The 18,221-nt window shown below is 38.9% G+C and overlaps 1 protein-coding gene across 1 annotated transcript in view; it reads left to right on the top strand.

Moving 5' to 3' along the window:
- Window positions 1–18,221, top strand: part of LOC113042568 (obscurin-like) — a 38,312-nt gene that overhangs the window by 7,667 nt on the left and 12,424 nt on the right. The window contains 29 exon segments of the mRNA XM_026201511.1: window positions 437–712; window positions 846–1,121; window positions 1,258–1,533; window positions 1,838–2,113; window positions 2,548–2,823; window positions 3,009–3,284; window positions 3,365–3,640; window positions 5,484–5,750; window positions 5,876–6,145; window positions 6,249–6,515; window positions 6,656–6,922; window positions 7,132–7,244; window positions 7,337–7,490; window positions 7,590–7,751; window positions 7,978–8,082; window positions 8,209–8,475; window positions 8,914–9,183; window positions 9,380–9,646; window positions 9,837–10,103; window positions 10,187–10,453; window positions 10,593–10,862; window positions 10,950–11,219; window positions 11,335–11,601; window positions 14,196–14,462; window positions 15,109–15,183; window positions 15,469–15,549; window positions 16,851–17,117; window positions 17,329–17,595; window positions 17,916–18,182. Coding sequence (XP_026057296.1) covers window positions 437–712; window positions 846–1,121; window positions 1,258–1,533; window positions 1,838–2,113; window positions 2,548–2,823; window positions 3,009–3,284; window positions 3,365–3,640; window positions 5,484–5,750; window positions 5,876–6,145; window positions 6,249–6,515; window positions 6,656–6,922; window positions 7,132–7,244; window positions 7,337–7,490; window positions 7,590–7,751; window positions 7,978–8,082; window positions 8,209–8,475; window positions 8,914–9,183; window positions 9,380–9,646; window positions 9,837–10,103; window positions 10,187–10,453; window positions 10,593–10,862; window positions 10,950–11,219; window positions 11,335–11,601; window positions 14,196–14,462; window positions 15,109–15,183; window positions 15,469–15,549; window positions 16,851–17,117; window positions 17,329–17,595; window positions 17,916–18,182 — 6,906 coding nt within the window.

Here is an 18,221-nt window from a genome sequence, read left to right on the forward strand (position 1 = left end):
CAGGATTAATCAGATATGCCACAATACCTAATTAATGTCATAACTTTATGGTTTTTTGAACAGTGAAGCTAAATGCTTCTACAACTAATAAATGATTTAATAAGTGAAATTAAAAGTTATACTAGCCTTGTATAAGTTATATTAAAGTTTAGCATGTCATTTTGTATGCCAATGTCAGATCTTACTGAGGACAGTAATGGTTCTTAGAAGGTACAGCTCTTTTCCGAGTACCTAAAGTATTGTAGATATAAAGGGTAAACTTGAAAGCAAATAACTGTAGATTAGCCTGTGGGAAACAATCACTTAGATGTTATTGAAATTTGTACGAAATGTACGTATTATTAAGCCAATGTGTTTTTCTCCATTTTGAGGTTTTTTTGAAGTCCTGAACTGTACGCTTTTTGATGTTTTACTAAACAATGAATGTCCTTTTTAGAAACTCGTGCTGCTTTCTCCAACAAAGACTCTTATCAGAAGGAGGTGAAGGTTTCAACCTCCCAAAAGGCCACACTGAGCTGTGAAGTTTCTGATGCCAAAACTGAAGTGAAATGGTTCAAGGATGGCAAGCAGTTGATTTCCAGTAAGACTGTCCACATGGAGTCGAAGGGCAAGAGCCGCCAGCTCGTGCTGGATAATGTGGAGAAGAAGGATGCTGGAGAATATACCTGCGAAGCTGGAAATGAAAAGCTGGTCTTTAAGATTCGGGTGGAAGGTAAGAACAACACGGCAGCATTTTGGCTTTTTTAAGGTTCTAGTGACTCAATAAACCATGACTAAACCAATGTTTACATAAAACTTAATACAGTTTCTGATACTGTATTCCTAAAACTTTACTTCTGCTCCAGACATACAAGCCGCCTTCTCCAACAAAGACTCCTATCAGAAGGAAGTCAAAGTAGCTGCTTCCCAAAAAGCCACACTGAGCTGTGAGGTTTCTGACCTCAAGACTGAGGTGAAATGGTTCAAGGATGGTAAGCAGTTGATTTCCAGTAAGACTGTCCACATGGAGTCAAAGGGCAAAAGCCGTCAGCTGCTGCTGGAGAACATTCAAAAGAAGGATGTTGGAGAATATACCTGTGAAGCTGGAAATGAAAAGCTTGTCTTTAAGATTTGTGTGGAAGGTAAGAATATCATGCCAGTGTTTTTGCTTGTTTTTTAGGGTTCCAGTGACTCAGTCAAAAATAAGCGAAGTGCAGTTTACATAAAACTAAATGCAGTTTCTGATACTGTATTCCTAAATCTTTACTTCTGCCCCAGACATTCAAGCCACCTTCTCCAACAAGGACACCTATCAGAAGGAAGTGAAGGTTTCATCCTCCCAGAAAGCCACACTGAGCTGTGAAGTGTCTGACGTCAAGACTGAGGTGAAATGGTTCAAGGATGGTAAGCAGTTGAGCTCCAGTAAGACTGTCCACATGGAGTCAAAGGGCAAAAGCCGCCAGCTGGTGCTGGAGAACGTGGAGAAGAAGGATGCTGGAGAATATACCTGTGAAGCTGGAAATGAAAAGCTTGCCTTTAAAATTGAAGTGACAGGTATGTTCTTGTGTTTGTCTGTTGAGTTGATTAAAAGAGTTGTATATATGCTTTGCCTCACAAGATTTTATTAATGTGTCTTCAAGAAGAGGTACAATGAAAAGTAGAATAATTTGTTACCAATTCAGTGGTACAAAACCAATAACAAGTTACAGTCTGCAATGAAATTGGCTTTTTTGTGGATTCATTTGCAATTTATTTAGCATTCCTAACTAGTTTTTGCTGTATATGTTGTATATAATCCAGAGTAATATATATTTACTCAAAGCATACTGTTTTCTCATATTGCCCATTGCCCAACCAGATGTTCAAGCTGCCTTCACCAACAAAGACTCCTATCAGAAGGAAGTCAAAGTAGCTGCTTCCCAAAAGGCCACACTGAGCTGTGAGGTTTCTGACCCCAAGACCGAGGTAAAATGGTTCAAGGATGGCAAGCAGTTGAGCTCCAGTAAGACTGTCTTTATGGAGTCAAGGGGCAAGAGCCGCCAGCTCCTGCTGGAGAATGTGGAGAAGAAAGATGCTGGGGAGTACACCTGTGAAGCTGGAAATGAGAAACTTGCCTTTAAAATTCAGGTGACAGGTATGGGAATATCATTTTGTTTGTCTTTTGGCTGTAGGTTTCTATTTTAGTTTTTCTTCCTTATGAAATAAATCCAAATTACAATCAATCAGTGAAGCTTGACAAAAGAGTTTGTCCTCGATAAAAGAAACCATTGAGTAAGAGACAATTAATTTGTGTTTGTAGATGTAGTGACGCATATTTTTTCTTATCAAGAAGTAATTTTAAAAATTAAAAAGCAATTCTTGCTAATTTCGATGCTACTGGAAAAGTAATAATCTGCAGTAAGATTTGGATTTATTTGCTTAATATCCATTCTATGATTTTTGATTTCTTCTGGATTTCTCAACCATTCAGTCTTTGCAGTATTTGATGTCTATAACTTAAAATAAAATATTTGCTCAAAGAATACTGTCTAATACTGGATCCATGTTGCAATATGCCTGCCCAACTAGATATTCAAGCTGCCTTCACCAACAAGGACACCTATCAGAAGGAAGTCAAAGTAGCTGCTTCCCAAAAGGCCACACTGAGCTGTGAGGTTTCTGACCCCAAGACTGAGGTGAAATGGTTCAAGGATGGCAAGCAGTTGAGCTCCAGTAAGACTGTCCACATGGAGTCAAAGGGCAAGAGCCGCCAGCTCCTGCTGGAGAACGTGGAGAAGAAGGATGCTGGAGAATATACCTGTGAAGTTGGAAATGAAAAGCTGCCATTTAAGATTCAGGTTACAGGTATGGAAACCATTTTGGACTGTTCATTTTGGTTCTGTGCATCTTAACAGTCTTCTTTTGGTTATTTAAAAGCTGCTATGAAAATATTTATTGTCTCGTCATATTCAATGTAATTGCCACCCAACTGTTGATTTTCTCTGTAAATAGGCAAACTCTTTGAATTAAGTAAACTCTCTTCTTATTAGAGCTCAAAGCTGCCTTCACCAACAAAGACTCTTATCAGAAGGAAGTGAAGGTTTCAGCCTCCCAAAAAGCCACACTGAGCTGTGAAGTTTCTGACCTGAAGACTGAGGTGAAATGGTTCAAGGATGGCAAGCAGTTGAGCTCCAGTAAGACTGTCCACATTGAGTCAAAGGGCAAGAGCCGTCAGCTGGTTCTGGAGAATGTGGATAAGAAGGATGCTGGAGAATACACCTGTGAAGTTGGGAATGAGAAACTTCTTTTTAAGATTCAGGTGGAAGGTAAAATTTCCTTGCACATTAGTGGACTTGTCTTCCTCCATAACATGGTCACAATTAAGTGATTATTTTTTTTCCCTCAGATGTTTCTACCAAATTCCAGAAGACATCCGTAACAAAAGAAACTGTGATGGTCGAGTCAACAGAAAAGGTTGTGTTAAAAACCGAGGTGATGTCAGAGAATTGTAGTGTTAAGTGGTTCAGGGATGGAATAGAACTGAAAGACGGATCAAAGTATGAGATGAAACAGGAAGGTTGCTCACGTGTCCTCATCGTTAAGTCCTCTGAATCTAAAGACAGCGGCACCTACTTTTGTCAGACGGCTGATGACAAGGTTGAGTTCAAGGTTCAGGTCAAAGGTAAAAGCTAATTTGCAACTTCAAAGTAAGAAAACGTACAAATGGTTTAAGATGCTGATAATTTCCCAAGGAAAATTAGAGAAATTAAGAAGAGTTTAATGGCAGTTTTCATAATTTTTTATTTCATATTGTTTTTTTTAATTCAATTCAATTAAAAGGATAGTTCACCCGAAAATGTTGTCATGTTGTAAATTATGTCATTAATGACTCGCCCTCATGTCGTTCCCAAGACCTAAGAGCTTTCTGTCCCTCCATTGAAAACGTATGTACGGTATACTGTCCATGTCCAGAAAGGTAATAAAAACATCATCAAAGTAGTCCATGTGACATCAGAGGGTCAGTTAGAATTTTTTGAAGCATCTAAAATACATTTTGGTCCAAAAATAGCAAAAACTACGACTTTATTCGGCATAGTCTTCTCTTCCGTGTCTGTTGTGAGCGCGTTCACTGCAGTGTTGTGGTATCCGGTTCGCGAACGAATCATTCGATGTAACCGGATCTTTTTGAACCAGTTAACCAAATCGATCTGAATCATTTGAAACAGTTCGCGTGTCCAATAAGCATTAATCCACAAATTATTTAAGCTGTTAACTTTTTTAATGTGGCTGACACTCCCTGAGTTAAAACAAACTAATATCCCAGAATAATTAATGTATTCAAACAGTACATTGACTGAACTGCTGTGAAGAGAGAACTGAAGATGAACACCGAGCCGAGCCAGATAACAAACGAAAGATGTACTCATTCTCAAGTCAAGAACTGGTTGCATCGGTTTTCGGATCACCAGTAGTGATGGGAAGTTCGGTTCTTTTCCGCAAACCGGTTCTTTCGGACAGTTCGATTCAATAAAATGGTTGAAGAAAATGGCTCACCGGTTCTTTTGCACTCGACGTAATGACTTCACTGGCGATGATTGCCCTTCATAAAATTCTTCGGTTTACCCGCGCTCATAACACTAGCACAGAATCAGTTCAGAATCAATCACCAAAAGAATCAGTTCAGTTCAGACGCTCTGTGTGTCAGTCTGCTTCACGCTGAATCACACATGCGCAGTATCATCAGCTCCTCGGTTCTCGAATCGGACGCGTCCGACAGAAACGGTTTCTTGACTCGAGAATGAGTCAATCTTTCGTTGTTATCTGGCTCGGCGTTCATCTTCAGTTCTCTCTTCACAGCAGTTCAGTCAGTGTACTGTTTGAGTGCATGAATTACTCCGGGATATTGGTTTGTTTTAACTCAGAGGGAGTGTCAGCCACATTAAAAAAGTTAACAGCTTAAGTCATTTGTGGATTAATGCTTATTGGAGACACGAACCGTTTCAAATGATTCAGTTTGATTTGGTGAACTGGTTCAAGAAGATCTGGTTACATCAAGTGATTCATTCGTGAACCGGATATCATACACTGCAGTGTTTTGAACTCTCTCTCAGACACGGAAGAGAAGACAATGCTGAATAAAGTCGTAGTTCTTGTTATTTTTGGACCAAAATGTATTTTAGGTGCTTCAAAATATTTTAACTGACCCTTTGATTTCACATGGACTACTTTGAAGATGTTTTTATTACCTTTCTGGACATGGATCGTATACCCTACATACGTTTTCAATATAGGGACAGAGAGCTCTCAGACTAAATCTAAAATATCTTAAACTGTTTTCCCAAGATAAACCATAGAGGTCTTATGGGTTTGGAGTCATTAATGACATAATTTTCATTTTTTGTTTAACTAACACTTTAATACTCATACATCTGGAATTATGTGTTGGATATAATTGCACTTATTGAAATAATAATTCTAACTGATCGCAGACAAAATTAAATTTGTCCCTCATCTGTGCCCTGCAGATGCACCTTTAAAGTTTGTGGTGCCATTGCAGCCAGTGTCTGCAGTACTGGAAAGCACAGTGACACTTTCCTGCAGTCTCAACAAAGCCACGAGTAGTGTGCTCTGGAAGCATAATGGCAAAGAAATCAAATCAGGTGGTAGATTCAGTATCCGCACCGATGGCACCAATTGCATCTTGACTGTGTCCGCTGTGGCTCAGGAGGACGAAGGAGAGTACAGCTGTGAATGCAAAGATGACAAGACCTCCACCAAAGTCACTACTAAAGGTACGAACAATTAGTTTCTAATCGATTCTCATCAATATGAACCAACACAACTTATTAAGCTTGTTTTAAGTGATAGATGTCCATCATTATCATTTCTCTCAGCTTTTCAATCTAATTTCCCACAGCCCCACGTCTGGTGAGGTTCACTACCAAGCTGAACAATGTTGTTGCAAATGAAGGCAAAGATGCCATCTTTAAATGCTCCATCACACCAGCCGATGTAAGTGTCAGATGGCTGCGTAATGACATTCCTATTACAGCTAGTCCCAAATTTAAGATCGCTCATGGGGGAAGCAGCCATTCCCTCATCATCACAGCTGTCACTCAGGAGGATGCAGGAGAGATCAGTATCGACGCCGAGGGGAAACTGTGCAAAGCCACACTCCAAGTACAACGTAAGGATAAGTGACAGATACTATTCTTAATCGTAATGCAATATATCGTCAGGAAGTACACAGACTACCTGTTTCTCACTACAAATTGATCTGTATTTTGCAGAACTTCCTGTCACCTTCAAGAAGAAGCTTGCAGATATGACTGTTACTGAGCAGGACACAGTTCGTTTGGAAGTGGAGCTGAGTAAACCCTCAAAAGATGTGAAGTGGATGAAGAATGGTGTGATACTACAGCAAGGAGACAATATAGAGATGTCTGTGGATGGTGCCAGGCAGGCTCTGGTCCTCAAGAGTGTGGCGTATGCTGACAGAGGATATTACTCATGTGAAACCCTAGATGACAAGACCCAGGCCAAACTGACAGTAGAAAGTATGGATTCCTTCATTATGTTACTCTTTTACAGAGTTACTCTTTCGATCATAATATTTTATGATTTAAAAAACACAGGAATTTATCAAATAAAAGTATTTCATCTGTGGATTTCCAACGTTTCTTTTTCTACCATTTAGTTAAAAAGATTCAAATAGTAAAAGGCCTAAAAGATATGAAAGTGCAAGAAAAAGAGAGCATCACTATGGAGGTGGAGCTCAGCAAGGCTGATGTAGAAGGTTCCTGGAGCAAAGATGCAAAAAAACTAAAGGCAGGACCAAATATCATCATTACAGCACAGGGGAACAGGCAATGCTTGACTATGTCCCAGCTGAAGATAAGTGATGGTGGAACTATTACTTTCCAAGCTGAGGATGTCTATACTTCTGGCAAACTAATTGTTACAGGTCAGTGTGCATATTGCAGGTCTTTGAAGCTTAAGCCTGAATAGCAAGATTCAGTAAGCTATTTAGCATAAGATCATAAAAAGTGTGTTTTCAAGTACTGGACACTTTCAGTACAAACTGTACAAACTTGTACAAAACTGTATAACAAACATGTTTACGTTTATTCAACCCGACAATTATAGCCCTAATTATTGCCATTTTTTGTGCAGAACCCGCTGCAAAGATCCTCAAACCTCTACGGGATATCAGTTCTCCTGAAAAGGAGAAAGTCACCTTTGAATGTGAGGTGTCAAGAGCAAATGCTGATGTCAAGTGGTTTAAGGTATTAGTATTTGATTTAGAATTGTTAAAAATAAATTGTGGAAAGAAAAACTTAAAAATGTTGATGGAACTGTGTCATTAATTCCCCATCAGGATGATGAGGAATTGAAGCCAGGAAAGAAATTTGGCATCCATTCCCAGGCCAACAAGCGCACCCTGATCATCCATAAGTGTGCATATGAAGACCAGGGCCAGTATATATGTAGAACAACAGATGACAATACCACGGCAAAGTTCACTGTTCACGGTAAAGATGAACGACTTCTGAGTGTGACATTTAATCACTGCTGAACTCAAGCATTTTGTAATGTCACTTGAAAAAATGTTTGAAATTGAATTCTTGCAGCCAGAGATATTACAATAGTCAAGCCGCTGCAGGACGTGGAGGTGACAGAGAAGGAGAGTGCAACATTTGATTGTGAGGTCTCTCACGATGAGGTCGAGGCTCAGTGGCACAAAGGAGATGCCAAACTGAAAGCAGGAGACAACATAAAGATAAGACAGGAGGGTGAGTCGAACAAAATTGACTTTGATTGCTTTCTTTTTGAGACCTTAGGTGTGCTTGTAGAAATGCTTGTAGATTGAGGAACATGCAGCCCAGTATGGCAGTACATAGTTTAAATTACAATACAATCAGTTCCTTTTATATTCGCTGTTCACAAAAAGCAAAAAAAAGCAGGTCCAAGAGGGACAGATTAATGGTTCTTAAACTTATTTAAAGTTTTTTGTGTTAGGAAGAACATACGTTCTACTCTTCAAATCTGTAAAGGCTGAGGATGCAGGTGAAATCAGGTTCACAGCTGAGAAGGCCTCTTCAGTCGCCAAACTGAAGGTTAAAGGTTCGTTGTCATGTCTGTCATATCTGCATGCATTTTGCATTTAGTGTTAAGACTAATGACCTGTAGCTTTTCTAAGATTGTCTTACTAATCTGTAGATCCCCTAAGCTCCCTTATAATCATTACAGAACTGCCTGTCAGATTTGTGAAGAAACTGAGAGACAAAATCGCCATGTACAAACACCGCGCATACTTAGAATGTCAAGTTTCACGGGCCAACGCTAAAGTCACATGGTACAAGAACAAGTCCGAGATCAAACCCAGCAAGAAGCACGAGATCACCAGTGAGGACATCTACAGGAAGCTCACCATCATCGACGTGGACTCTGATGATGAGGATACATATGTGTGTGACGCCATTGATGATAAGACTTCATGTCAGCTACTAGTAGAAGGTAAAAAACCATTTGTGATTTAAAGAATTAAATACAATTTTAGCAGAATCACAGCAGAATTTATAAAGCACAACCATACATTAAAAACTAAAACACGTTTCAGAATTGACTGTAAAAAGGGTGTAGAAAACATGACTGCATGTTTTTAATTATTTGATAAAGGTTTGTAGAACAGTTTTTGATTGATCTGCAATAGACAAGAATGAGCTTTGTATACCATGTTTAAAAATCTTATCTCATTAATTTCCCCTTCCAAATGGACAAATGTATGTTTGCTTTCAGTTTAAAGTACCGCTGTGTGAATTTACTTTCCATTCATTTTGTTTTATTTCCATGCAGTTTCGTTAGTATATGTTTTCTTAAGTGTTTTAGAGAATTGTACTACATAAACATTTTTGATATAGCCTATTTTTGACACTGTCTCATCACAACCTTCAGAGCAGGCTATCAGCGTAGTACGGCATCTGAGTTCTGTGGAAGTGACCGAGCCGTTTGCTGCCCGCTTTGAGGTGGAAGTCAGCGTGGAGACTGTCAAGCCAGTGAAATGGATGCTGAATGGGGAACAGCTGAAGGAGTGTGCAGATATAGAGATGGAAAAAGAGGGAACCATGCACCGACTCACTTTTAAGAAAACCAAGCCCTCCATGTCAGGCCCAGTACAGTTCACTGCTGGAAAGAGCAAATCAACAGCTGAGCTCAAAGTGAAAGGTTAGACACTTGGTTTAACCGAGATTTGCAAAAAGCCACTCCAAAAGAAATCTAATCTGTATCTAATAATTCTAATTGAATAGTTTTTGATGATGCACGATACAATTTCAACTACAGATGAAATGCAATGTTGGTTGTTGTAGTTTTGTGCACTTTTCTGTTTGTTTTCAAAATTACTGTTCATATCACTACACAGAGCGTCCCATTGAAGTCCTGGAGCCTCTTAAAGATGTGTCCGCCAAGGAGAAGACTTCCACCACACTATGTTGCAAGTTCTCTGCCACACCAAAAGAAGTACGGTGGTTTAAGGGTCAAACTGCTTTGGAAGCTTCCAGCAAATACAGCATGAAGCAAAAGGACGCCAGTGTGCAGCTGATCATACAAGCTTTGAGTGCAGAGGACTCTGGAGAGTATCGCTGTCAGGTTGGGGTCTGTGAGACCAAAGCTGTTCTCAAAGTAGAAGGTAATGTCACAAACAAGGCATTTGAAGCATGCTGTTTCAAATTGCATTCCCTTAATACATCCAACCCTTCAGGGTTGTGGTTGCTTGTTAGAGCTTTGCTTTGACTACTCCAAGCACTCATAGGTGCTGTTGGTAAAATAAATGCCACTTTGATCATGCTTTTTGATGTTTATTTTTCTGACAAACATAGTGCGTAAAATCCAGATCACCAAACATCTGACAGACGTGGAGGTTGATGAAGATGGTGATGTGGTGTTCACCTGTGAGGTTAACTATGCTGATGAAGAGGTCCAGTGGACTCTCAATGACAAGCTGCTCTTCAACAATGAGGTCAATGCCATCACCCATGTGGATAAGACCCACACGCTCACCCTCAAGAACCTAGCACCTGAGGATGGTGGGAAGGTCTCATTCAGCATCAGGGATGTGAAAGAAACAGTCTGCCTAAAAGTCAAAGGTGGGCTTCTATCATGATATCTAAATAAATACTTTTTTGACCAGGTTTTGGCATAATGCAGTTTTTTATTTATTGACTTCCAGAGAAGAAAGCCATCTTCTTGAAGTTGCTGGATGATGTAGTTGCAGAGGAGAAGGGTACAGTTACCCTTAAGTGTGAAGCCTCAAAGCCCAGAGTGGCCCCTGTGTGGCGCAAAGATGGAACAGTCCTGTCACCAGGGGAAAAGTATGAACTCCTCCATGATGGTAAGACCTTGGGACTTACTATCCATGATGTCACACAAGCTGACGCCGGGGAGTACAGCTGCGATCTTGGCACAGACCTCTCCAAGTCCAAGGTCACTGTTCGAGGTATGACAGTGAACTTATGTAGTACTGTTGTGCTACAGTGACACTGTAGTGTCATTTTGGTGTAGTTTTATCCTGTATGTTTTTATGAAAAAAGATAAAGTTTTTTTTTTTTTAATAATGTCTTTGCTGTTGACCCCAGATATCCACATTGGGATCACCAAGCGTGTTAAATCGGTAGAGGCCAAAGCAGGTGAAAACTGCACATTTGAGTGTATCTTGTCCCGAGAAAGTTCAGAGAAGTGCACCTGGAGCGTAAAAGGCCAACCTGTCACTGATGGAGGGCGTTTCCAGATAAGCAGCAAAGGGCGCAAGTATACCTTAACAATCAAAGCTGTCTCAGCTTCTGATTCTGGTGAGGTGGTCTTCACTCTTAAGGATTTGAGCTCAAAGGCAACACTTACTGTTGAGGGTAAGCAGGGCATACAATGAACTGACTTATAGGTTTACACAAATACGGTTTTGCTTAATCAAGGTGTTTCTTATTTTTGGGAGCCAGGTGAAGCTCCTACCATATCAAAAGAGCTTCAAGGTGTCAGTGCCAAAATTGGTGAAAATGCCACATTCTCCTGTGAGCTTTCTCAATCTGGACTGGAAGTGAAGTGGTCAAAGGATGGCAAGTCTATTAGAAAAAGCCAGAAATACGAAATCAGTCAGGAGCAGATGCTCGTAAAGCTGACAATCCGCAACGTCACTGAAAAAGATTCTGGAGAATACAGCTGTGAGGTCACCGGTGGTCCAACCTCCAAGGCTAAGCTGGAGATCAAAGGCAAGGATTTTACAATTTATGATTTTAGATTCTGTCATCCTTCCTTTAAATATACAAAAAGGGAAATCATATAAACAGGAGGTATATTTACTTTAGTATTTCATCCCTTCTGTAGAACTGGCTAACAAATTCATTCATGAGCTAAAGGATGCCACTGCTGAAGAGAAGAGTGTTGTCTCCTTTGAATGTGAGACAGCCCAACCTGCCTCTAAAGTCACCTGGCTGAAAGGAACAAAGGAGATCAGGGCTGGAGGAAGGTATGAGCTTATGCAAAAGGGAACTGTCCTCATCCTTAAAGTGAAGGATCTGGAGAAGAGTGACAGCGAGGTATACACCTGTGACATTGGCTCTACGAAGAGTTCAGCGAAACTGACAGTGAAAGGTAAGAACCTGGCTTTCACCAAAAAGCAATCTGCTTAACACAGAAATCTCTCTTACTGGGTGTTTATAGCAATGCATTAACGTTAGATAGAAAATAATTACTTGAAGCTGGAGAATCTTAGAATATATTCTTAAATAGTGTTTTTTATGCTTAAAGCTTTTATGTACAGTATTTTTACTGTTCCTGTGTTCTTTGAAAGTATTTCTGGTGAGTACAATTTTTTTATTGATTCAACATATGTGTTGTATTTCTGCATTTGACATTTTACTTTTGGGTTCCTTTGTGGCAATGTTACTGCCAGGAATTTCAGTGATAGTCTCATGCATTTCTGTGTCAGCAGATGATCACCTCAGCTCAGAGAACTGGTGCTTTTATATTGCACTTTTATTGTACTTGTCATTTAGATTTCTAGCAAGTCAGTTTGGTGAAAACATGGTTAAATAGTCTTCTATTTCCATACATGCTGGAGTTATTTACTTGTTCTAAGTTAAACAACTGACATGATGGAACCAGAGCCTGTACCATTAGCTTTCTTGTCTAACAGTAGTTATCTGAAATATAATTTAGGTTTTGCTGGAAAGATCAATTCGTTTTTATAAAGAAGCTGTTGTGTAATTTCAGTAGATGCCTTTCAGCAGTCTGTAAAGTTTTAAAATTTTAGAAATGGCACTTGCACTTTTGTGTTTGTCTTGGTTTGTGACATTCAGTCTTGTCTGAACTATGTGTAATATATCTATTCATATAGTCCTGGTGAAATGGATGTGTTGGAACTGTTTTTTTTTTGTTGTTCATGGATACAGAAAATTTTGATGATCAATAATGATGTAAAGATATTATACATTACAAACTTAATCACATTATGTCGCAAAATAACACAAACGTTGGCTTATCCTAGCTTCCATGTCGTATCTTCATCATCTTATCCCAGAGATCTTCCATCCTGTTTTTTGGATGCTAAAACTATGAAGAAGAATTTTAATTATATGATACTTGTTCATTCTCCAGTGGTACCTGCTAGGTTTAAGGGTCAGATGAAGAACCAGCAAGTTACTGAAGGTGGGAAAGTCTTACTTTCCTGTGAGCTCTCAAACCCGGATGCCAAGTGCAATGGAAGAAGGGAACTGAAAGTCTGAAAAATGGGGGAAGATATCAGATAATGCAGAGGGACACCATGTGCGAGCTACAGATTTCAGACTTGGTGCCTGAGGACAGTGGAGAATATTCCTGTGATTGTGGAAATGAAAAACAACAGCTAATGTTGTTGTCAGTGGTATGGATAAAAGCTTATTAATATAAATGGATCCATTTATTGATTTTTGCTTTTTTTTTTGCTTACTTTAATTCAGTTTATTTTAGCACTAAGATCAAGTGATACACTAAAATGCCAATGCATGTGTAATCAAGAAACTGTACTAACTTTATACACCTTTAATTTATGTCATCACATAATTCCTCTTCAGCATTACCAGTGGTCTTCAAACATGAGCTAGAAAGCCAAGATTGTGACGAAGGAGACAGTGTTACTCTTCACTGTGAACTCTCAAAGCGTGGAGTTCCTGTTGTTTGGAAGAAAGGAACGCAGGTCCTGCAATCTGGGGAAAAGTACCTCATCATGCAAGATGGGGCTACTGTTGAGTTGAAGATCACTGACCTCACACTTGAAGATGCTGGACAATACACATGTGTGTGTGGGGACAAAAAGACTACAGCAAACATTAAAATCAAGGGTATGAAATTAATTCGGTCTGTTAAATGTCATCTTTTCTCATGTTCACTCTTTTGTCAGTACAAAGACTTTGTATATTTGTACCTTTACTGGTTAGTCGCTTGAAGAGAACTTAACATAGATATTATAGCATTATTTGGTTTTAAGTAGATTAACTTCACTAATACAAATATCTGCTAATCTTGTCTTGTAAGACGTTCACTGTTTTTGTGATTTTCTGTCAGTGTTCTGACTTATAACGTCTCTTGCTTTCTTTGGTAGGTTTTTGAATGTTTTGTCATGGTGTGCATTTACATTTTGTGCAAAGTGCATTATATACTAACAACATGTTGAAACATCAATTGCTTCTTAGCATTGATCTTCAAAAGAGAACTACAAAACCAGGAGTGTCAAGAGGCGGACAGTGTTACTCTTCAGTGTGAGCTTTCCAAGCCAGGAGTTCCTGTGGTTTGGAGGAAAGGAACACAAGTGATCCACTCTGGAGAGAAATACCACATAAAGCAAGTTGGTTCTGTTTTTGAACTGAAGATCCCCAATGTCAAACCTGAAGATGCTGGAGTTTATAGTTGTGATTGTGGGTTTAGCAAAACCTCATCTACCATTACTGTCAATGGTAGGAATGAGATCTTTTGTTGAATTGTGATTAAATGTATCGTATTACATATTGTACAACAGTCTCTAATTTGTGACCTGATGTTATTGATGGTTTTTTTTTGAAAAAAAAAATTGCTTGATTGATGTCCTTAATGACTTCAAAGCTTGAAAACTAGACAAGAAGACTGGAAAGATCTCTGTTCAGTCCAGTTCTCTGATGTTGTCCTGAGACATTTGTGTAACATATTTCCAACATCTTTTCATGGTTCCTCAGCACTACCAGTGGTCTTCACACATGAGCTGCAAAACCTGGAGTGTGATGAAGGAGGAAGTTCTACTCTGTCCTGCGAGCTTTCCAAACCTGGTGTCCCTGTGCAGTGGAAAAAAGGAAGCCATGTTATTCAGTCTGGAGGAAAGTACGACATCAGGCAAATTGCCTCAAAGGTGGAGCTGAAGATCACAGATTTCAAACCTGAAGATGAAGGAGACTACACATGTGTATGTGGAGACAAGGCAACAACAGCCCATGTGAAGATCAAGGGTATGAATCATTCTTATACTTACTGGAATTTTTTTCTAACCATTAATTCCCTCCCTCCTTCCCCTAGTTGCGTTATTCTGAAAAACAACCATTTTCAAAGTAATAATATTGCTTTGTTTGGTGTTGGTTGCATTTGTTATGTTAAGTTTCCAAAGATATCCTACAGTAATAAACAATATGTAATTGTTCATTTCAAGTGTGTAGCACAAAATTACGCTCTTGTATTCCCAAGCTAAAAACCATAACTGAAGAACTTTTTGATGGGGAACTGACTAATTCTGTATATGCATAAATATCACTTTTAGATAATTTGTTGTATCCTGCTGTGGCTCTGCCTGCTGTGCTGTAATGTCATAGTCTGAAAGACATCTGTTTTGGTATTGCTTTAGACTTCTTCATCACTGTCTATTTGTTTATTCCAGCTTATAACCTCTTCAGTTTAGTATGGTTCATATTTGGAACCGATATGGGTTTTAAATTTTACTAGTCTGACTTGAGCCTCAATTCTCAGCAGAGTAACTCAACACATTACACTACTTGATACAGAACTTGCATGTGTTCCAAGCTTTGGACACTTTGAGAAGCTTTGGTCTTCTTTGAGATTGCAATGTCTGTGATTCCATCTACAAAATGTTCTTTGTCACAGTTCTGAAGGCACAGACACCTTTATACCAACCAGGACTTCAGAAGCAGACTACTGAGCAGGGAGCATCAGTCGATGGTACAGAGAAAATGTTCAGAATGTCTGTCTGTGCTTTGTTTTCTTGGTCAGAAGCTTGAATTCTTCTTGTTGACCGTGCTATCTGTCTGTCAGAAATCAGTCAGGCTTTAGGGGCTTTCATTTAGTCAACATGCATGAATGCTTCTGTAGAATAAGAATGTCTGCTTTTTTCGTACTTTCCACCATTGTCCAACATGGCTGACACAGGCATTGCTATTTGTGTTCTAAGATCCTTACAGTTTTGGCCAAGGGTTGCAGTTTACATGAATGTGTCTTTTGTCACAGCTCTAAAGTTCCTCCGTCCATCTGCTGCCCTTGAATCAGACTTCCAAAAGCAGAAGAAAGAGAAACAGGCAGAGCTCAGTGGTATGAAACTGATGTCTGTTTCCTGCCTGTCGTGCAGCACGTTTATGTGAGAATAGAAAAGTGAATCTCAGTCAAAATGTTCAGTAATGCGTTTTTTTGAATGGAATAGCATGTGGCCACACATTTGCTTTTGCATTTACAATAGTGTCGTTGAGCACTCTTTGTTGTGGTGTCTTTATTTTGTTGACAAGCATTTAAATTTCTTACCTTTGATCAAAAATCCTTTTGATATTCGGTCTAAGCATTGTTTATTAATTTATTTTTTGTGACATTTTTAGAACTGTTGCTCCTACTTTTATAACCAGACAAAATCAGCAAAATAGAAGTTAATTTTTCATTTTTTTTTAAAGTGTCATTGAATAATTAAAAGTGAAGCACATGTTGCTAATCTAAATTTGTTTTATTTTTGTTTCACTTATATTCTATCACTTGAAAAATCAATGGCTATTGATGCATTTTGCTCCTTCCACTTTACCTGCTCCCACATTGTACTTGCAGTGTACAAAGGTGAAGAGGGCTATAGTGGATGATGGTTATAGGGAAGAGTTTAACTTGCCTCAGATGATATTCATCTTTATTTGTGTACTTCGGTTTAGTGAAAGTAGCTGGTTTAGGAACATTAGTTCTGTCCTCTCCTCTTGCTTTGATTTTTCAGAAAAGACTAGACAGTTGGCATTTTAATTCAAATGTTTCTAGAGGTGATAGTTGCATTCTGCAATTTTTTGGGTCAGGAGCAATTCCCTCTGCTCCCACACATTTGTATGTGTATTATTCTGTAGACTGTTCTTTACCATTGCAGGCTGGTCTTTCAACATTTTTCATTTCAGTTCGATTTGTATCTCTAAATGTAACAATTTTCATGCAGTTTTTAGCTCTATGAAATCCAAAAATTTATTCAAAGTCTTAATTCTGCCATACTGTGCATGGATGGAAACTGATTCAGGCATTGTTTTTGTATCTTGAATATTTTCAAGATATCATTTCCAGTCTTGATGGTGAATTATTTTTTTTTTTTTAAACATACAAACTGGATTGCTTTAAATGGCTATGTGAACCTCAGAAATGTTTCTCTTTGAGTGGTCTCATTGGTGTTGATGACAAACATTCTTATATTCTTGTAAAACATTCATTAGTAGTTTTACAGTGTATTTATAGTGAACTTCCCTGACTTAGGTTTAATATTTATAAAGTAATATTATAAAGTTAAGATTTGCAAGATGTTTTGCCTGTACACAATCTGTGTTATTACAGAATAGTGAACAAATTGAGCTAGTATACTCAACAAGTGCCTGCCTCAACAGCTCTCCCAATTCAGTTTACGGAAGTACTGCTAAACCAAGCATGTGATGAAGGTGGCACTGTTATTCTGCGCTGTGAACTCTCAAAACCTGAAGTTCCTGTGATTTGGAGGAAAGGAACACAGGTGATCCATACTGGTGGAAAGTACATCATCAGACAAGCTGGGACTACGGTTGAGTTGGAAATCATTGATGTTAACCCTGAAGATAGCGGAGACTATGCTTGTGTTTGTGGAGACAACATCACCACTGCTAACATCAAAGTCAATGGTAGGACTGAGCTTTTATTTGACCCCTCAACGACCTAACAATGACAAATTAATCTCACAAGATCCTTTTCCTGGTTTAACAACTTTGCCCAAGTTAATAAGTTAAACCATTTCAGAAGAATGTTTTACATCTTTCAGTGGAAGACATTTTTAGGCAGTATAAATCTCACAAGATCCAGTGTCTGGTTCAACCAATTTTCCTAATTCCTCAGCATTACCGGTGGTCTTCAAACGTGAGCTACAGAACCAAAATCTTCAAGAAGGGGAAAGTGTTACTTTGTGCTGTGAACTCTCAAAACCTGGAGTTCCTGTGGTTTGGAGAAAAGGAACCAAGGTCATTAGTTCTGGAGAAAAGTACATCATCAAGCAAGTTAGCTCTTCTGTTGAGCTGAAGATCATTGATGTTAAACCTGAAGACGCTGGAGATTATGCTTGTGATTGTGGAGATAACATCTGCACTGCCAACATCAAAGTCAATGGTAGGACTCATCTTTTATTTGAACCGTATTCAACGATGAAGAAGCTTCATTAATAATGTCTTCATTTACTGCAGGGTAGTGTATAGTGCTCTGCATTGGCTATTCTAGTGTACCAAATTATTTGTCTGGTTTATAGTTTTGCCATTTGCAGCAAGGTGGCAGGTTTGGTTAAACATCTTAGAAGGTGGTAAAAATATAAGTTAAGCCTTTGTAGAAAAATGTTTTACATCCATCAGTGGAAAGAATATTTTTGATTCAAAGTGTAAACCTAATCTCAAAAGATCCTGTTCATAGTTCAACAAATTTGCCTGATTTCTCAGCATTACCAGTGGTCTTCAAACGTGAGCTACAGAACCAAGAAATTCAAGAAGGGGATAGTGTCACTTTGCACTGTGAAATCTCAAAACCCGACGTTCCTGTGGTTTGGAGGAAAGGAACACAGGTGATCCATTCTGGAGGAAAGTACCTCATCAAGCAAGTTGGCTCTACTGTTGAGCTGAAGATCACTGATATCAAACCTAAAGATGCTGGAGACTATTTTTGTGATTGCGAAGACAGCATGACAGCTGCCAACATCAAGGTTAATGGTAGGAAAAGACCAAAAGCTTCATGAATTTTTCCATCAT

This window comes from Carassius auratus, chromosome 24 (genome assembly GCF_003368295.1).
Source record: "Carassius auratus strain Wakin chromosome 24, ASM336829v1, whole genome shotgun sequence".
NCBI classification, from domain to species: Eukaryota; Metazoa; Chordata; class Actinopteri; order Cypriniformes; family Cyprinidae; genus Carassius; species Carassius auratus.